This window comes from Pleurodeles waltl, chromosome 9 (assembly GCF_031143425.1).
Source record: "Pleurodeles waltl isolate 20211129_DDA chromosome 9, aPleWal1.hap1.20221129, whole genome shotgun sequence".
NCBI classification, from domain to species: domain Eukaryota; kingdom Metazoa; phylum Chordata; class Amphibia; order Caudata; family Salamandridae; genus Pleurodeles; species Pleurodeles waltl.
In genome coordinates, this window is record NC_090448.1 from 2,123,969 (window position 1) to 2,144,007 (window position 20,039).

At 46.9% G+C, this 20,039-nt stretch overlaps 1 protein-coding gene across 1 annotated transcript in view; it reads right to left on the minus strand.

Moving 5' to 3' along the window:
- Positions 1-20,039, minus strand: part of LOC138258807 (zinc finger protein 567-like) — a 106,667-nt gene that overhangs the window by 22,003 nt on the left and 64,625 nt on the right. The window contains exon 5 of the mRNA XM_069206044.1: positions 1,870-1,944. Coding sequence (XP_069062145.1) covers positions 1,870-1,944 — 75 coding nt within the window. The remainder of the gene's footprint in view (positions 1-1,869; positions 1,945-20,039) is intronic.

Below are 20,039 nucleotides of genomic sequence, written 5' to 3' on the forward strand. Positions count from 1 at the left end.
GGCACACAGGGGAACCAAGTGAGGTAAGCCTATACAGGGAGGGTGGCAGTCGACCAGGTAACCTCAAAAGCGGGAGGTGCTTGAGAGCTGGTGCTAGTCATGGTCTTAGGCAGCACATGACTTAACATTTGTATTGAGTTCTCTGTATTTATTTTATAGAACAGGTTGACCAGAAATATGTAAAGATATGTATTGCTTCTGCACAAAGCTACAAGTGTCAGACAGGAGCCAAGTCTTTGGGCTTCAGAGAGAGAGATGTGACAAAGACGACCACCAAACATAAGCAAACCATTCAAATGTAACACCAAAGCAGTGTCTGACCAAACAACCTGGGCTCACCTGTGCACAGTTACAACGCGCCATGTGTGTCATGCAGTCTGGTCGCAAGGCTTACAATCATGATTGTAATCACATTACAGAAATGAATGATACAAAAAAGGAAGAAAAAAGAGGAATCACAAGAAAGGAGCTTGAGTAAAGATAAGTAACTTGCCCATGTACAGACACTAAGTGCTCGCTTCTAAACGAAGCCATAGGCAGAGAAGAAATACTACCAAGTTGACATCTCCCTCCACTTGCAGCTCCTGTACTGTGATCAGTGGGCCATACCCCCCACAGATGGACTCAATCTGTGTTTATGCGCAATGAATCTGATTTGTTGAAGGTTGGCCAATAAAAGCGTCTAAACCCCACTGGAAGGGTAGATTGCACCTCTTCCACACTGTGAAGCAATGTGCTGGCTCAGGTATACCTGGAAGGAAATACCAGATCTCTCCACATAGATGAAGATTAGTGTGTCACCTATTTTATCTCACATGTCTTCCCAGAGCTACTAGGCCAACTGACACTCCCACATGATTTGCAGTAACTGTAACTCGCGCCCAAAGGTAACTATAACTCGCGCCCCTGCCATGCACAGTTTTCTCATCAATAATTGTTTTGAAAATGTTACAGTGATAATATCAATGATACATTGAATATGTTTAGAATGATGTAATATGTGGTATAATTGGCTGTACATGGTGACAGCGTGACTTCTAGTTACCTTAAGGCATGAGTTATAGTTACTTGAAAGAACTGTAACGGCTGAATTTCTATGGTTTTGTGCGAGTAACTTCAGAACCTAATTATAACGTCCCTCTAACCTTCGTTTTCATCAGTGGATTTCTAAGGTTTTAAAAATGCTAATTTTAATCTATAACATACCTGTAACCTTTGTTTTTTCTGTGAATTTCTATAGTCTTTTTAACGCAGCAGGGGGTTGGCTGCAGGGCCTGGCCTGCGGCCGAGCCCCCGCATGCATCCAGCCCCACGCAGCGCATGGCCTTTGGCCGTGCACGTTATTCAACAGCTTCAGCTGGTAATGTCCTGTCTAAAGCACATCTATAGTTCGAAAGCCCCACAGTTCAGAAACCTGAGAGCCCTGTCAGGAGCAAATAGCCATGGAGCCCCTGGCCTGCTGCTTACGCCTTCGGGCACAGAATTGGGGGTTACTGAAAGTAGGCATTCACATCATCTTGTCTTGCAGAAAATGCTGATATACACAGATGTGAAAATAAAGAAATAATAAGTTACCATCTTCCGATCTCTCTCAATATGTGGAAGGTTCATAACGACTTCACGTTATTCAACAGCTTCAGCTAGTAATGTCCTGTCTAAAGCACCTCTGAAGTCAGAAGGCCCCGTAGTTCAGAAACCAGAAAGCCCTGTTAAGACTGACTCGCTCTCTCAAGTCACTGAGCGTCTTGCACCGGGGAGCAGGCAAGGCTGATGTACCCGGACGGAGAGGGCAGAACGCTTGTTCTTCTGGTAGAGTTTAGAGCCGAGTCTCATATTCCGATTCTAACCAGCGAAGCAGAGTTCACTTACCTGAGGGTCTGCGGACACTTTCACTGCTCTTAGTCTCTTCCTCCTCTTTTACATGAAAAGCAGTTATCTTATGTTCTGTAATACAAAAACAACCTGATTACAAATTTACACCGCATGCGACTGTGTACGCTATTCCACACCACAAGGTGCATTATAGATAAGGCTCACAGTTCTATGGTGTTTATTCTTTCACATTTCGTTCTGTATCCATCTATATATTTGTACTATTTTATCTGTGTGGTTATTATTTATTTTTGGCTTTGCAAAATAAGAATCTAAACTAGTATATTTCCACATTTCTGTAACTGATAAATGCACACTCATACTTGCACGGCTGACAGGTTTCAATGATATGAATGATTAGAAATGAAAAACACTCAAATGAAAACACTCACATCTTAGTATCAACCTTGTACAGATCTGCACCTGCTTAGACCTTGTTAGGAAACTTTCTCTCTGTTTCAACTCCTTTACCTGTCAATCCGCACAGCTGCTGGCCCTGCAGTCATGGCTGACATTTGTATCAATATTTAAAAATAACTATAGTCAGGAAAATAGATGGTTTCTGTCTGTATTTATTTGTAAAATTTAAAAAAAACAGAAAATGCGGACACTTAATAATGAATCCAATGTTAACGTCCAACATGAACCTTACAAATCACATAACATACCATAACAGGAGCCCAGCACAGAAGAAAGAGAAACTATATATGTTTACTGCAAGGCTCAGCAAATATAGGAAATCAGGTTACATTTGATCTGTATCAGTGAATAAACTTGACAGAGTTAATTAGGTATAATGTTCAAGTTTTCAATGTATTGATTTATACTCTGCAAAGAGCTGAGCCCGCATATGGTATACATCCGTACCCATTGTGGAGTCTGCACCACTGCCCGTGTTTTCTGAGAAAGAAAAGGTTATCAAACAGAGGGCACCTTCATATGTAAACCAGGTTAATCTGCAAATACAAAACATATCACCATTTAACATCATCCCATCTTACCATAAGAAGCCCGCAGGACACACTGCTTTCTCAGTACAAGCTGCTAAGCTCTGGGATTCAATACCACCCAGCATTAGGAGCATATTCTTATCTCGTGTGTTCCCACACTCCTACCCAAGTACGGGCTTATGTTATTTATTCCCAGGACCACACACACTTCCGAAGACGGTTTGTAAGGAAATGCCTCCTTGGCATGGTTACCCCCTAACGTTTTGCCTTTGCTGATGCTAAGTTATGATTTGAAAGTGTGCTGGGACCCTGCTAACCAGGCCCCAGCACCAGTGTTCTTTCCCTAAACAGTACCTTTGCCTCTACAATTGGCACACCCTGGCACTCAGGTAACTCCCTTCTAACTGGTACCCCTGGTACCAAGGGCCCTGATGCCAGGGAAGGTCTCTAAGGGCTGCAGCATGTCTTATGCCACCCAAGGGACCCCTCACTCAGCACATGCACACTGCCTCACAGCTTCTGTGTGCTGGTGGGGAGAAAAAGACTAAGTCGCCATGGCACTCCCCTCAGAGTGGCATGCCAACCTCACACTGCCTGTGGCATAGATAAGTCATCCCTCTGGCAGGGTGCACTATACCACAAGTGAGGGCATATGTGCATGAGCACTATGCCCCTACAGTGTCTAAGCAAAACCTTGGACATTGTAAGTGCAGGGTAGACAGAAGAGTATATGGTCTGGGAGTTTGTCAAACATGAACTCCACAGTTCCATAATGGCTACACTGAAAACTGGGAAGTTTGGTATCAAACTTCTCAGCACAATAAACCCACACTGATGCCAATGTGGGATGTATTGTAAAATACAACCAGAGGGCATCTTAGAGATGCCCCCTGAATACATACCCGACTTCTAGTGTAGGCTGACCAGTTCCTGCTAGCCTGCCACACACCAGACATGTTGCTGGCCACATGGGGAGAGTGACTTTGCCACTCTGTGGCCAGGAACAAAGCCTGTACTGGGTGGAGGTGCTTCTCACGTCCCGCTGCAGGAACTGTAACACCTGGCGGTGAGCCTCAAAGGCTCACCCCTTTTGTTACAGCGCCCCAGGGCATCCCAGATAGTGGAGATGCCTGACCCTCCGGCCACTACCCCCACTTTTGGCGACAAGGCTGGAGGAGATAATGAGAAAAACAAGGAGGAGTCACCCACCAGTCAGGACAGCCCCTAAGGTGTCCTGAGCTGAGGTGACCCCTGCCTTGAGAAATCCTCCATCTTGAGTTTGGAGGATTCCCCCAATAGGATTAGGTATGTGCCCCCCTCCCCACAGGGAGGAGGCAGAAAGAGGGTGTAGCCACCCTCAAGGACAGTAGCTATTGGCTACTGCCCTCCCAGACCTAAACACAACCCTAAATTCAGTATTTAGGGTATCCCCATATCCCAGGAAATCAGATTCCTGCATCCTGAAGAAACAAGAAGGACTGCTGACCCACAAGCCTGCAGAGAAGGAGGAAGACGATGACTGATTTGGTCCCAGCCCTACCGGCCTGTCTCCAACTTCGAAAACCTGCTCCAGCGACACATCCGACCAGGACCAGTGACCTCTGAAGCCTCAGAGGACTGCTCTGGACTACAGGACCAAGAAACTCCTGTGAACAGCGGCCCTGTTTAAAACCAGCTACTTCTTTGCAACAAAGAAGGAACTTCCAAGGACTTCAAGTTTCCCGCCAGAAGCGTGAGACTGTACACTCTGCACCCGACGCCCCCGGCTTGACCTGCAGAAAACCAACACCTCAGGGAGGACTCCCCAGCAACTGCGAGCCCGTGAGTAACCAGAGGCGACCCCCCTGAGCCCCCACAGCGACGCCTGCAGAGAGAATCCAGAGGCTCCCCCTGACCGCGACTGCCTGTAACAAGGGACCGGACGCCTGGAACCAACACTGCACCCGCAGCCCCCAGGACCTGAAGGAACAAAACTTTGACACAGGAATGACACCCAGGCGACCCTCTGTCTTGCCCAGGTGGTGTCACGACTCACGTGCTGCTGGCGCCTGGAAACTGCAGATCTAGTGGCGTAGGTCTTGAGGGTTCGGCTTTGGCCCAGAAAGGGGCGACTCTTTCTAGTAGCCACGGTGCTGCAGGCAGTGGAAACGCCAAGAACAGACCGTGCCCTTTAGAATTAGTGCCAGAGGGAAAAAACCCCAATAAAGGGGAAAAAAACCTCAAAAAAATGGATTCCTGAAACGAAAACAAAACCAGGAATCAAACAGGAACAAAATGCAGGTAAATGCAAAATTGAAAAGATTCAGAACCGAAGGCTAAGAATCAGGAGCGAAGACACAATCTGAGCAGAAAGTGATGCAGCGCAAGGAAAGGGAGAAAACAGAGCCCTTATATACCAAGAAACAGGAAGTGACCAACAGGAAGTAAAAAGACACCATTTTAGATAGGGAAAAAGTACATAGGATAGAATAGAACAGGAACCATAGAAAATAGGGACCAAGGAATGCTGGGAAGAAAAAGGTAACATGGGAAGGGGGAAAGACATAAAGAAAGGACAAAAAATGCCTCGAAAAGGTAAAGAAGAAAAAGTAGAAGAAGAAAGAAAAAGAAACAGGTAAGGAGGGGTCAGGGGAGAACAGGGACACCACAGAAGGCAGAGCGAGGCCCAAAATAATATCTGGGGCCTCGCGCTGTACAAAGAAGACTCGGGGCGCGCCGCGTCCTGAGAACGCGCTGCGCGGCGCGAGCCGAATGCTCGGCTCGCGCCGCACCACGCGGCGCAACAGTAGGTCCCCCCCCGAAGGTCCAGGTTTGAAGGGAAACAAACGATGAAAACGAGAAATCAAAAGAGGGGCGTGAACAGAAGAAGCATCTTCCCAAGAGCATTCACTAAGAGGATAACCCTTCCAGTGAACCAAATACTGAAGACGCCGGTGAAAAAGGCGAGAGTCACAAATTTCGTGAACCTCATATTCAGGGACATCATTCACCAACACAGGAGGAGGACAAGGAAACTGACGAGAGAAAGGATCAGGGACATAAGGTTTGAGTTGGGATACATGAAAGACCGGATGAATTTTCCAAGTATGAGGCAAGCGAAGACGAACAGTGACAGGATTGAGCAACTGAAGAATACGAAAAGGCCCATAATAGCGAGGCGTGAACTTATTCAGAGAAAGACGAGAGGGCAAGAATTTGGAAGAAAGCCAGACTTTATCCTGAGGGTGATAATCGGGAGTGGGTCCACGTTTCTTATCAGCGATCTTCTTCATATACCTCTTAGTGTGCAATAAATTAGATCTAATGAGCTTATGGAGTTGCAGGAGACGTTTGGAAAAAGATGTAATGGCAGGCAGAGGAGAGGTAGATTGAGGAGCAGTAGGAAAAGAGGTCGGATGATAGCCATAGGAACAGAAAAAGGGAGTGACCTTGGAGGCACTATGGACAGAATTGTTGTAGGAATATTCAGCAATAGGAAGATAAGTGTTCCAGTTGCTTTGGCTGGAATTACAAAAACAACGAAGGTATTGTTCTAGTCCTTGATTCAAACGCTCAGTTTGTCCATTGGTCTGAGGATGGAAACCGGATGATAGTGCTATATTGATATTCAGTGTCTTGCAAAAATGTTTCCAAACCGGGAAATATACTGGGGACCCCTGTCAGACACAATGGTATGTGGAAGTCCATGGAGACGGAAAATATGGTCGATAAATATCTGGCTCAATTCTTGGGATGTTGGTAATTTCTTTAGAGCAGTAAAGTGGGCCATCTTAGTGAAAGAATCAACAGTGACCATGATAACCTGGTTTCCAGCTGATGGCGGAAGTGAACACATAAAGTCAGTGGAAATAGTATGCCATGGCGTTGGTGGAACTGGCAAAGGCTGTAGTAATCCTGCAGGTCTGCTACGGGGAATCTTGACTTGGGCACATATGGGACAAGCCTGAACATATCTTTCGACATCTGATTTCCAGGTAGGCCACCAGAAAGATCGCGAAAGAAGTTCTTGTGTGGCCTTAATACCTCTATGTCCAGCAACCGGTGAATCATGGCACATCTGTAATGCTTTGTCTCGCACTCTGTTAGTAGGGAGGAATAACAGCTTCTGATGAAAAAAGAATCCTTCTTTCTTGCATAAAAAGGTTCTTAATTTCTCTATTTCGCTATTAGACAGGCTGGAATACTCCAGTTGTACCTCATCCAGAAAAGATTGAGCAACTCCAATGATCTTACTAGGCTCCAGTAGAAACTGAGATGGGGAAGGAGTACAATCTGGATAGCGTCGAGACAGAGCATCAGCCAGAATGTTTTGAGATCCAGGAATATAGGTGATGTAAAAGTCATACTGACTAAAGAAAAAGGCCCAACGCGCCTGGCGACTATTTTGGCATACAAAATTACGTAGACATTGCAGATTACGGTGATCTGTTCTCGCCTCGAAAGGCTCCTTGGATCCAATCAGAAACTGTCTCCATTCGATGCAGGCTGTCTTCAGAGCTAACAACTCTCTTTCTAGTACAGAGTAATGTTGTTCAGCTGAAGAGAGAATATGGGACAAATAGAAAACAGGATGTTCAAGACCATCATCTTCTTGAAGTTGAAGCAAGACTGCTCCAATAGCTTTTTCGGAAGCATCGGTAACTACGATAAACTGTTTATTGGTATCTGGATGTCTCAAGATGGGAGCTTGAGTGAATGCCTTCTTTAATTCTTGAAAAGCTGTTTCAGCCGCCTTGGTCCAGACAAACCCCTGTTTTAGATTTTCCTTCTTTAAGGTATGGGTTATATGGCTGGTCTGTTTAGCAAAGTCTTGAATGAACTGTCGGTAAAAATTTGCTAATCCTAGGAAACATTGTGTTTCTTTGATAGAAGAGGGAGAAGGCCACTCTAGAATTGCTTGTACCTTTTCTAGGTCCATAGCTATGCCGGTGGAACTTAAATGATAACCCAGATATTTGACTTCCGTCTTATCGAACTCACACTTTTCGGGTTTACAGAATAGTTGATGTGCTCGGAGTCTGTGAAGGACTTGTTTCACATGAGAAGAATGGAGTTCGGGGTGTCTGGAAAAAATAAGGATGTCGTCCAAGTAGATTACGAGTGTCTGGTTCAAGAGATCGGAAAATATTGAGTCCATAAACCTTTGAAATATAGCAGGAGCGTTCGTAAGACCAAAGGGCATGACTTTATATTCAAAATGACCGAACGGTGTCCTGAATGCTGTTTTCCACTCGTCTCCTTCTTTTATACGTAAAAGGTGGTAAGCTCCCCGAAGATCCAACTTGGTAAAACTTTGAGCCCCTCTGACTGCCTCTAAAATATCCTTAATGAGGGGCAAAGGATAACGATCCTTTATAGTTATCTTGTTTAGGCCTCGAAAGTCTATGCAAGGACGAAGATCTTTGGTCTTCTTAGGTACAAAAAAGAGAGGAGCCCCTGCTGGAGAAGATGATGGAACAATGAGACCACCCTGTACATTTTCCTCCAGATACTCCTTAAGAACTTCCTTTTCAGGTTCCGTGAGAGAATACATCCTCCCAAAGGGAACGACTGTTCCAGGTTCCAAAGGAATAGCACAATCGTACTCTCGATGTGGAGGTAATACAGGTCTGGATGGTTTTTGAAACACGTCTTGGAACTCTAAATAATGTTCAGGAACCCCTTGGACAGTGTTGATGGAATACTCCGTAGTACTCTTCATAGGTGTTAATCTGTTTGGTGACCAATATTTATCGGAAGCAAAGCAATTTTCTTGACAAAACTGTGAGGATAAAGAAATTGTCCGGGTTACCCAGTTCACATATGGGTTATGTCTAGTAAACCATGGAATTCCGAGAATAATGGTATGGTTGGGAGATGAAATGAGATCAAAAGAGAGGTGTTCTTGATGATTACCAAACTGTAAATTTAACATCAAGGTCGTAGTATCGACTGGACCTGAGGATATTAAAGATCCATCCACGGTGTGTACTTGTTCAGGAATGTCTTTGGGTTGAGTGGGAATTTGCAGATGAGTGGCCCATGTCTTATCCATGTATATACCACTAGCACCACAATCCAATAATGCCATAGTTCTTTCTTGGCGGCCATCAGGTAGTTGTAATATGACTGGTAACACGAACAAGTAAGTTGTATTGTCGTTGAATGAGCTGATAGAAGGTATAGCCGATGATCCCGTCCCCTCCCTTCTTACAGAGGACGGGAGGTGGCGTTTCCCAAGGGTCTAGGTGGACGTACAGGACATGTACGAAGCAGGTGACCAGCAGAACCACAGTAGAGGCACAATCCCTTCTTCCGTCTGTCTTCCTTCTCACTAGCAGAGAGTGGCCCTCGAGCAGTATCCACTTGCATGGGTTCCCCTTCTATATCTTTAGCAGGAGGACGAGATTCCTCAGGATGAGGTGGATACATCCGTGAAGAGCTTGACTGAGACGCTCCTCTACTCCTTCTCTTCTCCATTCGTCGTTCTTGAAGACGATACTCGATGGAAAGTGCTTGATCCATGAGGCCACGAAGATCTTCAACTCTGGTGGAATGTACTAATTCATCCTTAATTTCTTCCTTAAGTCCTCTGCGAAACGAAGTTACCAGGGTACGCTCCACCCAAGTGGTCTCTGCCGCTAATTGACGGAAACGTGTAATATATCGGAGGACATCCTGGGAACCTTGCTGGATATCACATAATGCTTCCTCTGCCGAGGCTTCCAATCCTGGGCGACTAAACATTTGTTTGAAGCGGGTCACGAAGGCAGAATAGTCCGACAATACTGGATCGTTGGATGACACCATCGGGGTTGCCCAGGCCAAGGCAGGACCGGATAATGCACTAATAAGATATCCCACCTTTGTCCTGTCATGAGAGAATTGGCTAGGTCTGAAGGCGAAGTAAACCGTTAATGCATCCAGGAATTCACGCAGTTTAGTTGGTTCACCAGAGAAGCGAGGCGTTGAGGCGGAGATAGTCGGAACATCGCCACTGCGGAGGGCCAAAGCCTGTCGTAAGACCGCATTCTCGTTGCGCAATTGTTGCAATTCCTGAGCTTGTTGTTGAATAGTAGTCAAAAAAGATGAATCAGGATCTGCAGCCGCCGCCACTGTGTCATCCATAGTATCAGAAGATGTCGGAATGGTTTGGCGCTGCATTCTGTCACGACTCACGTGCTGCTGGCGCCTGGAAACCGCAGATCTAGTGGCGTAGGTCTTGAGGGTTCGGCTTTGGCCCAGAAAGGGGCGACTCTTTCTAGTAGCCACGGTGCTGCAGGCAGTGGAAACGCCAAGAACAGACCGTGCCCTTTAGAATTAGTGCCAGAGGGAAAAAACCCCAATAAAGGGGAAAAAACCTCCAAAAAATGGATTCCTGAAACGAAAACAAAACCAGGAATCAAACAGGAACAAAATGCAGGTAAATGCAAAATTGAAAAGATTCAGAACCGAAGGCTAAGAATCAGGAGCGAAGACACAATCTGAGCAGAAAGTGATGCAGCGCAAGGAAAGGGAGAAAACAGAGCCCTTATATACCAAGAAACAGGAAGTGACCAACAGGAAGTAAAAAGACACCATTTTAGATAGGGAAAAAGTACATAGGATAGAATAGAACAGGAACCATAGAAAATAGGGACCAAGGAATGCTGGGAAGAAAAAGGTAACATGGGAAGGGGGAAAGACATAAAGAAAGGACAAAAAATGCCTCGAAAAGGTAAAGAAGAAAAAGTAGAAGAAGAAAGAAAAAGAAACAGGTAAGGAGGGGTCAGGGGAGAACAGGGACACCACAGAAGGCAGAGCGAGGCCCAAAATAATATCTGGGGCCTCGCGCTGTACAAAGAAGACTCGGGGCGCGCCGCGTCCTGAGAACGCGCTGCGCGGCGCGAGCCGAATGCTCAGCTCGCGCCGCACCACGCGGCGCAACAGGTGGTGGCTGTCCAGAGAAGCCCCCCCTGTGCCTGCCTGCACTGCTAGAGTGACCCCCGGGTCCCTCCACTGTTTCCTATCTGAAACCCGACGCCTGCTTTGCACACTGCACCCAGCCACCCCTGTGCTGCTGAGGGTGTGTTTTGTGTGCCTACTTGTGTTCCGCCCCAGTGCTCTACAAAACCCCCCTGGTCTGTACCCTGAGGACGCAGGTACGCACCTGCTGGCAGACTGGAACCAGAGCACCCCTGTTCTCCATAGGCGCCTATGTGTTTTGGGCATCTCTTTGACCTCTGCACCTGACCGGCCCTGAGCTGCTGGTGTGGTAACTTTGGGGTTGCCTTGAACCCCAAAAGGTAGGCTGCCTATACCCCAGGACTGAGACTTGTAAGTGTTTTACTTACCTCCCCCAGGAACTGTTGATTTTTGCACTGTGTCCACTTTGAAAATAGCTTATTGCCATTTTTACAAAGACTGTATGTGATATTGCTTTCATTCAAAGTTCCTAAAGTATCTAAGTGAAGTACCTTACATTTAAAGTATTAACTGTAAATCTTGAACCTGTGGTTCTTAAAATAAACTAAGAAAATATATTTTTCAATATAAAAACCTATTGGCCTGGAACTTCTTTGAGTGTGTGTTCCTCATTTATTGCCTGTTTGTGTACAACAAATGCTTAACACTACCTTCTGATAAGCCTACTGCTCGACCACACTACCACAAATAGAGCATTAGAATTATCTACTTTTGCCACTATCTTACCTCTAAGGGGAACCCCTGGACTCTGTGCACACTATTTCTTACTTTGAAATAGTATATACAGAGCCAACTTCCTACACAGTTGAAAACTTGGCTATTTGTAGATCCCTGCATCATTCACACCTCAGCAAGAGAGCCCAGAAAACAGCCACACCCGTAAGTGCAATCCTCAGCCCACGACCTATGAAAAATCAAAACAGCAATGGCCCACAATAATAGCAAAACCATAATACGCACACTAACTTTTTTTAAAATGTATTTTATTGGTTTTCCACGACAGTGGAGACATTGACATGGAACAGTCAGAATGATTGGAGATAGATCATGAACATACAGTACTGTGCTCTGGATAAAGTCATCAAGGCAAGAACCAAAAGTAAATAATGAACAGGGCTCCCAGTTCTGTTATTCATTTTTTTAACATTTCAGTCTGTATTTTTCCACATTTGTTTTTTGGTCATTTTATCTGTATTTATCCCCATTTTATTTTGCTGCAAGCCAAAAAAGGCACTGCAGCTAGTATTTTTTCACATTTATTTAAATAGACAATGCACACTTGGCTGTTATAAGCTTATACAGATTTATGTAGATGGGTAAATTGGTTACTGCTTTTAACAAAAAGATCCCTTTGTTACATGCAGTTAATACATTGTATTCCTTCTAATACAGCACAGTGAGCTATGAAGGACATGTGGCTCCTGCATGTATACAATGTGTGCAAAGCGCTCTGACGCCATGCATTGGGATGAGCAGCACTATAGTGCTATAAAAAATAAAACAAAATAGTGGTATTTATATTGTTATTTGTGTTAATACTGGGACAGACCAACACATCTAACATTCCTACAGTGCATGTATATCTCTTGGATACAAGGACTGAAAAAAGTCAAAAGCATGCCTCTTGGAAGTTCCTGTGAAGTGATAAGCTGTGTGCATTTGTTTTTCCTCAAATGCTTTTAGGTGTGCATCTGCCCCCGCAACTCTCATAGCGCCCAACCAGGATACTCCAACAAAAGGAGGCCTGAGGGCCCCTTAATGTCGACCTTTGTTATGGGCTCAGCTGAAATCTGATTAACCCGCTGCCCGCCTGCACCGGACAGGCTTGTCCAAGTAAAAACCCTGCTGCGGGAGCTCAGTGCCTCACAATCTATTTCATCTGATGGGAGCAGCGCCTCGTCACAGACAGAAGCAAAGTTAAACATATTTATTGCCATTTTTCCGTTTCTATTTCTTAATACAGACAAAGGAAAATATTTTTCTGTCTGTATTTGTATGTAAAAATCAATTTAAACGGAAAACCCGCCTTAATAATAAACAATTACAAAACAAATAGTGCTGGTGGAGTCCACTCAGGATGTAACTGTTGAGGTCAGTGTGATGCAGACAGACATAGTCACATATCAGTGGTTTTGGTGTTATTGCCGGTAGATGTTATGAGTCATGCAGTGCACCTGGTGATGGGGGCACAGATGCCAACGGCCCAGGTCCGCATGCTGCTGCAGGAAAGCGTGGGGACTGTCAATGAATAGGCAAGGGGCAATGAAAGTGCAGCCGCTCCATCCTCTCAGTGCCACGCCAATAATGTTCCCTTCAGGGAGCGCAGGTGGTTGGGTGGGGGGGGGGGCTGGAACTCTCCCAGTTCCCACCTCGCACACTGCACACTCCCCGCACGCAATAACTGGAGTGCATCCACCTCCGGGCGTGCCCAGTGCAGCGGAGCCAGCTCCATACGGGGCAGAGGGCACCTTTCACAACATCTTAAGCTCCCATTTGAATAGTACAAATGCTAGGTCTATGAACCTATGTAGGTGTTTGTCCCCTTTGAAGGCCCAGAAGACATGATTCGGGAGTGAGTACAAGAGTGCGTTCCACAAGCCCTGCTGTGATGAGAGTAATCTCCAAACAAGTCAGTTGCAGAATCGGGCACTCCCATACCATGTGATAAAAACTGGCTTCAACAGTCTTGCATCTAGGGCATTCAGGAGCAGAAGCAGGAAACATGCACTTAAAGCGCTGAGGGGGGAGATAGGCCAGGTGTAGCTAGGTGAGTTGTGTGAAGCAAAATCTGGGGTTTCAAGAGACCTCCTTCACTTGCTGGATCACTCATGCCCAGGCCTTGTCCGTCAATGGTTGTGGTAGGACATTTTTCCACCTCGTCAATGCTTCCCCCATATCCTCAGATGTTTTGGAAGGCAGTGCCGTGTGTAGTGTGGAAATAGTGCAGCGCATGCCACCATGTGTGAGAAGGATGTATAGTATGGGTGACAGGGATGGCTCCGCCTCCCCGGCGACCCAGGTGGGACGCACTATGCACTGTATTGTGTGGTATGTCAAGAAGTGGCCCGTACCTATGTTGTATGTGTCCATTATATCTTGGAAGGGCATAAGGCCGCCGCCCTGGAAGATACCCCCTATGTGGTCAATCCCCGCTTCCCGCGATGGTGCAGACTCATGTCTCTCAGCCACTTCCAAGAGGCCTGGCAGGAGCCATAGTTCTATTGATGGGGAGTAAGGAACACCAATGCAATCTGGCGCAACTTCCGTTGAGGTCAGTGACCGGTGTCTGTCAGCCAGGTATAGATGCTTGTCTCTCCTAGAAGCATGCAGATAGCTGGTCATTCGGGCAAGAGGCCACGCCAGACAGCACAGCAGCCACTGCAGCTGTGCTGCTGAATAGTACGTTTCAAAATCATGTGGGTCTAGCCCTCCCCGGTGCAGGGACATCAGGAGATTAGAGGGAGCCACTTGTCGCCATCCAGACCCCCATATCAGTTCCAATAGAAGACCATGTAGCTCCAGAGAGAAATATTTTGAGAGCATAAGCTGATACGCCGCACAGAAGTACAATAAGCGGGCGCAACACAAGCATCTTGAAGATTGCCACTCGCCCCAACAGGGAGAGGGGCGTGAATGCTAGAGAGGGAACCCCAAATTCACTGCATTGCCCTGTCCACGTTACCTTCGTTTAGGTCCTTTTCGGTGTGGTATATCTGGACACCTAGGTATTGGAATGTGTCATGACACCATCTGAGAGGATGCCCCAGGCAAATACCCCAGCCTGGTGTAGGGGTTAGAGTGAGAGGGAACAGGCACGACTTGGGCCAATTGACACTGAGCCTGGAAAGGACCCCAAATTCGTCAACCAAGAGCATCAAACCCGAAAGGGATGCCCTCACCTCGCGTAGGAAGACTGAAGCAGTGTCCACATACAGCAAGACAATGTGGTGGATGCTCAGTTCTGGGATCCTCAAATCCTGTGCTGGCAGGCGCAAGCACCAAGCCAGGAGCCCCATGGCTATTGTGAAAATGAATGAGGATAATGAGCACCCTTGCCTGGTGCCCCTGTGGATGGAAAAACTGTCCAAGATCAATTAGCGCGTCCGGACTCTCACTGTGGGATTCGTGTAAAAGCATGCAAATACAGCCTAGGTACTCTGGCCGAAACTCATGCTCTCCAGGGCCAATAAGTCCTAGCTATGTGCCTCAGGTGGGGTGTCATGCATGACCCGCAGGAGCAGTCAGATGTTTAGAAATGTGTTGCGCCCATGTATAATCCGGACTCTTTGGCGTGCACCAGGGTGCCGGCTGCAGGGAGCAAACTACTTGCCAACACCCTTCCCAAGATGCTGCACTCAAGGTTAAGGAGGGATAATGGATGTAAAGAATGAACATCCAAAGGGTCTTGCCCAGGTTTGGGGATGACCATAATCAGTGCCTCACGAAGCAAGCCCAGGAGCTGACTGTTCGCCTTAGCTCCATTAAACACCTCTAATAAGTGCTGGGTGATTAGGGCTGAAAATGTGACATAGTAATCGATTAGCAGCCTGTCCGTGTCCTGTGTCTTGCTCCAGGAAACGGGCTATAGCTGTCCTTATCTCCTCCGGCTCGACTGACTCCTGAAATGGGGACAGGCAGGGCAACAGGAAACAGTACAGGAACCCGCATCTTCGGTCAGGTGGAGGAGGGTTCCCAGCCCTGTATAAAGAGTCGCAATAATTTCAAAAGGCATCATTGATGGCAGCCTGTGTACTACCTGTGAGCCGTCATCTTGTCTGATCCACACCAAACACCTTGTGTGCGCCCCATTACAGGGCCCAGTACTGGATGATGCACTTCAACAAATCTTCCCTAAATGGAGGATTAAGCAGCACCTCAGTCTGCAGCCACCAGGTAGGTATCCTCAGGAGTGGTCTACCCCACTGCAGGGCTAACTGCAAAGGATAATGGTCCTAGAGAGTGTGAGCTAGGTACTCTGAACAGAGAACCTTACTCTCTCCCCCATCCCAGACAGTCAGCACATATGATGAGAGCCAGTTTGGTACGAATGTCATGGACAGGGGAGTAAAACGAGTATGCACGGTCCACTGGGTACCCCCAGTCCACAAACATCATAGAATCGTCTTTGGGACAGCCAATTTTAGAAATGTTGTGCCCTTCTGATACATGTCGCATTGGGCAGGGGAGGCAGCGATCAATCACAATGCACCTCCGGCCGACAATTGAAGTCACCAAAGTCAACGGAGCTCCAGCTAAGCGCCCCCCGTTACCACATGTCACCTTCTAGCATGGACACACTGGTTATCCACCATGTAGCAGAAGTCATGAGCGATCCAGGTGAGTTCTCCTTGTGTGTATGCCGACAAGGATTTGCCATATATCTCCTCCTGCCACTTCATGCAGACCTTGTGAAGTTCTGTAAGAGCTAGATGTGTTTCCTGTTACATTGCAATGAGCGTGTGGCATGCATCTGATACTTCTTAGCAGGAGTGGTGTTAGAAATGGGGTCTCTAGTTGGAAGTCGTGTGCACCCTGTCACTCTAGTCAGGATAAGGGAGATATCCACTCAGATAACCTCTGCTCACCTCCTGGGTAGCTTGGCATGAGCAGTCAGGCTAATCTCAGAAGCAATGTGTAAAGTTTTTGCACATATAACGCAGTAATAAGTGGAAACACTACAAAAGGACACCACACCGGTTTTAGAAAAATATCCAATATTTATCGATATAAAACAAGACCAAACACGATAAAAATCCAACATCCAGAAATAAATATATGAATTTGCAAGAATTAACTTAACAGGCCAGTTCCTTGAAGTCAATAGCTCAGTCTGGGGCTATCACGGCGTCATGAACAACAAATCCAACAGTGGTGTGGATGGCGTTGGGGCTGCGGTGCGAAGCGGGACGATGCGGGGCAGTGCCACAGGGCTCCTCTCTTAGCTCCACGTTGTTCAATATCTATATGTCGCCACTGGCAAAGGTAGTGGAACCATATGGCCTTTTCCTAGTATCACATGCAGATGATACCCAGTTGGTGGTATCTCTCTCCACTTCACAGAATTCATTTGAATCATTGCTTGCCCCCTGTTTACGGGCAGTATCCAACTGGATGTCCGACTGTAAACTCAAGTTGAACGGAGACAAAACAGAGGTTATGATCTTGGGTCATCATGCTCAACCAAATCTAATCTCACCTGTTTTTCACTCGCTATTAGACCGCCCCTCTCCCAAGGGACACATTAGGAGTCTTGTGTATGGCTTCACCCATGGCTGACCATGGATCATCAGGCAAAGAAAATATCTTCCACGTGTTTTGGCATATTCAGACTTCTTAGAAAGGTGTTCAAAATACTTCCATTTATCACGAAGAGACTTATCATACATGCATTAATCATCTCGCACCTGGATTATGGGAATGCCTTGTTTCTTGGGGCTCCAAAGTTATTTTAAAAAGAAATTGCAGGTGGTGCAGAACACTGCTGCCCGCCTTCTCTTCCATATACCCGGGCATGAATAGGCCAAGTCAGCCCTTTCAGCCCTGCATTGGTTCCCATTGGAGCAACGGATAAAGTTCAAAGCATTATGCTGCATCCATAGAGCTCTGTATGTCAAAGGTCCTCCTTTCTTGCGAACCATGGCCACTTTCCATAAGCCTGTCAGACATTTTAGGTCATCATCGGCGGCTTTAGCGGTAATTCCGTCACCAAAAAGGCCAAAGGGGGCAGAAGATCTAGGTCCTATCTTGGCGTCAAACTAGCCAAGAATTATCCTTCCGTCGGCTACTGAAAACATGGCTATACTAATCTTTGTCTCTAAGGCATTGTTTTTGGAAGATTTCTGTGTAGCTCTGGGAGGCCTCTGGGTAGCCATGTGCCCTATACATTTTCATAACATAACATAACGTGCGGTGCCCCAGGTTATGGTGTAGGCAGCGGCTCGATGTCGGGGTCCAGTGGCATCGTGAGACCAGGGGTGTGGTGTGAAGTGGGGCAGTGAGACGTGCGGTGTCACCAGGCCACGGTGCAGATAGCACTGTCGGCGGTAGGCCTAACTTGGCGGTGTGGCAAGGGGCGGGCTCCGTGCAGCATCCACAGGTCGCGGTGCAAACAGGGACGACATTGGAGTCGATGGTGCTGGTGTCGATGGACCGGGGTTGCGATGCAGGATGGTGCTTCATGTGCCACACGAGCAGTGTCCACAGGCCATGGTGCAGGCAGCGTCGTGGTGTCAGCAGGAGCGGTGTCAGCGGGGATGCCCAGGCTGAGGTGTGAGCAAGGTGATGCCGGAGTGCGGATGGTGGCGCCAGATGGCATCGTCAGTGAGACCAAGGTTGCGGTTTGAAGCGAGGCGGTGCAGCTCCGTGTGGTGTCAGCAGGTCAAGGTGCAGGCCATCGTCATCGTTGGCAGCATTGCAGTAGCTTTTCAGCGCAAAACACACAGTTCCCAGCGCTGTAGACAGATGAAACTAAAGTCTTTGGTGTCCCTGAGACTTCCAACAGGAGGCAAGGCTCTACTCCAAGCTCTTGGATAACTCTCTCATGCAGGATACACAGCAAAATTCACCCTTTGCTCTTTTTTAAGAGCAGTACTCCTGCGCTTAAGCTCTTCTCCTTGGCAGAGGTTCCTCTTGATCCAGAAAGATTCTAAAAGTCTGGGGTTTTGGGTCCACTACTTATAACTCTTTATGCCTTTGAAGAAGGCATACTTCAAAGGAAAGTCTTTGTTGTTTACAAAATGCTGCCTTGCTCAGGCCTGGCCCCAGACACACTTCAGGGGGTTGGAGACTGCATTGTGTGAGAGCAGGCAGAGCCCTTTCCGGTGCAAATCACCACTCCTCCCTCCACTCTAGCACAGATGGCTCATCAGGATATGCAGGCTACACTCCTGCTCCCTTTGTGTCACTGTCTAGAAGGAATTCACAACAGCCCAACTATCAGTCGGACCTACACATGGAATACACAAGCAGGCAGAGGCACAGAATAGTTAAAGCAAGAAAATGTCCACTTTCTAAAAGTGGCATTTTCAAACTAACAATCTAAAAAACAACTTCACAAAAGATGTATTTTTAAATTGTGAGTTCAGAGACCCCAAGCTCCACATTTCTATCTGCTCTCAAAGGGAAACTGCACTTTAAGGCAGCCCCCATGTTAACCTATGAGAGAGAGAGAGGCTTTGAAACACTGAAAACCAAATTTAGCAGTATTTCACTGTTAGGACATGTAAAATATATCAGTGCATGCCCCACCTTTAACATACACTGCACCCTCCCCATGGGGCTACCTAGGCCCTACCTTAGGGGTGACTTACATGTAGTAAAAGGGAAGGTTTGGGCCTGGCAAGTGGGTACACTTGCCAGGTCGAATTGGCAGTTTAAAACTGCAGACACTGCAGTGGCAGGTCTGAGACATGTTTACAGGGCTACTTATATGGGTGGCACAACCAGTGCTGCAGACCCACTAGCAGCATTTGATTTACAGGCCGTGGGCACGTCTAGTGCATTTGACTAGGGACTTACCAGTAAATCAAATATGTCAATCATGGATAAACCAATCAACAGTACAATTTATATAGGGAGCACTTGCACTTTAGCACTGATTAGCGGTGATAAAGTGTGCAGAGACAATAAACCAGAAAGAACCAAGTCCAGTATACCCTACAGGAGGTCAGAAGGCAACAAGACAGTGGAGACACGCCAAAAAGCTGCCAGGTCTAACAAGTTGCTATACCTCACACATTCCATCATATTGTACTGTGGGGTAAGACTATCTATGCGTGTACCAATTGTGTGTGACGGTGATATATTTGCCAATCATCAGGCCATCGCCTCAGTCCCCCACACCACCACCCCCACTGGATGCCATCCTCCTCACCACTGAAGTGCCCAGCACTGTGAGAAGACTCCATGAAAACAATCATAAGAAAATTGAAACAAAACAACTGTTCCCCCACCATAAAGGTCAGGTGACATTTGAGCCCATAGCCAAGTACCCACTACAAAGAGCCAAATAAACCAATTACTAAATAAACGTATCAAACAGTGAAACATGTCCACTTTGGAGTCTCTGTGGGACATGGAAGATCAAGTCGCCACCGTCACCTTACCATGAGCCCGCCTCGCCTCAGATTGCCTGCCATGCAGTCTGCAAGGATCACAGGGTCTCATTTTGGTCGTGCATGCCCCATCGTCGGTCCGCCCTCATGGAGGTGCAATGCTGGGACCCAGTCAGGCATTCATAACAAGTTATTCACGGACCTTCAAGTGATTTTTGGG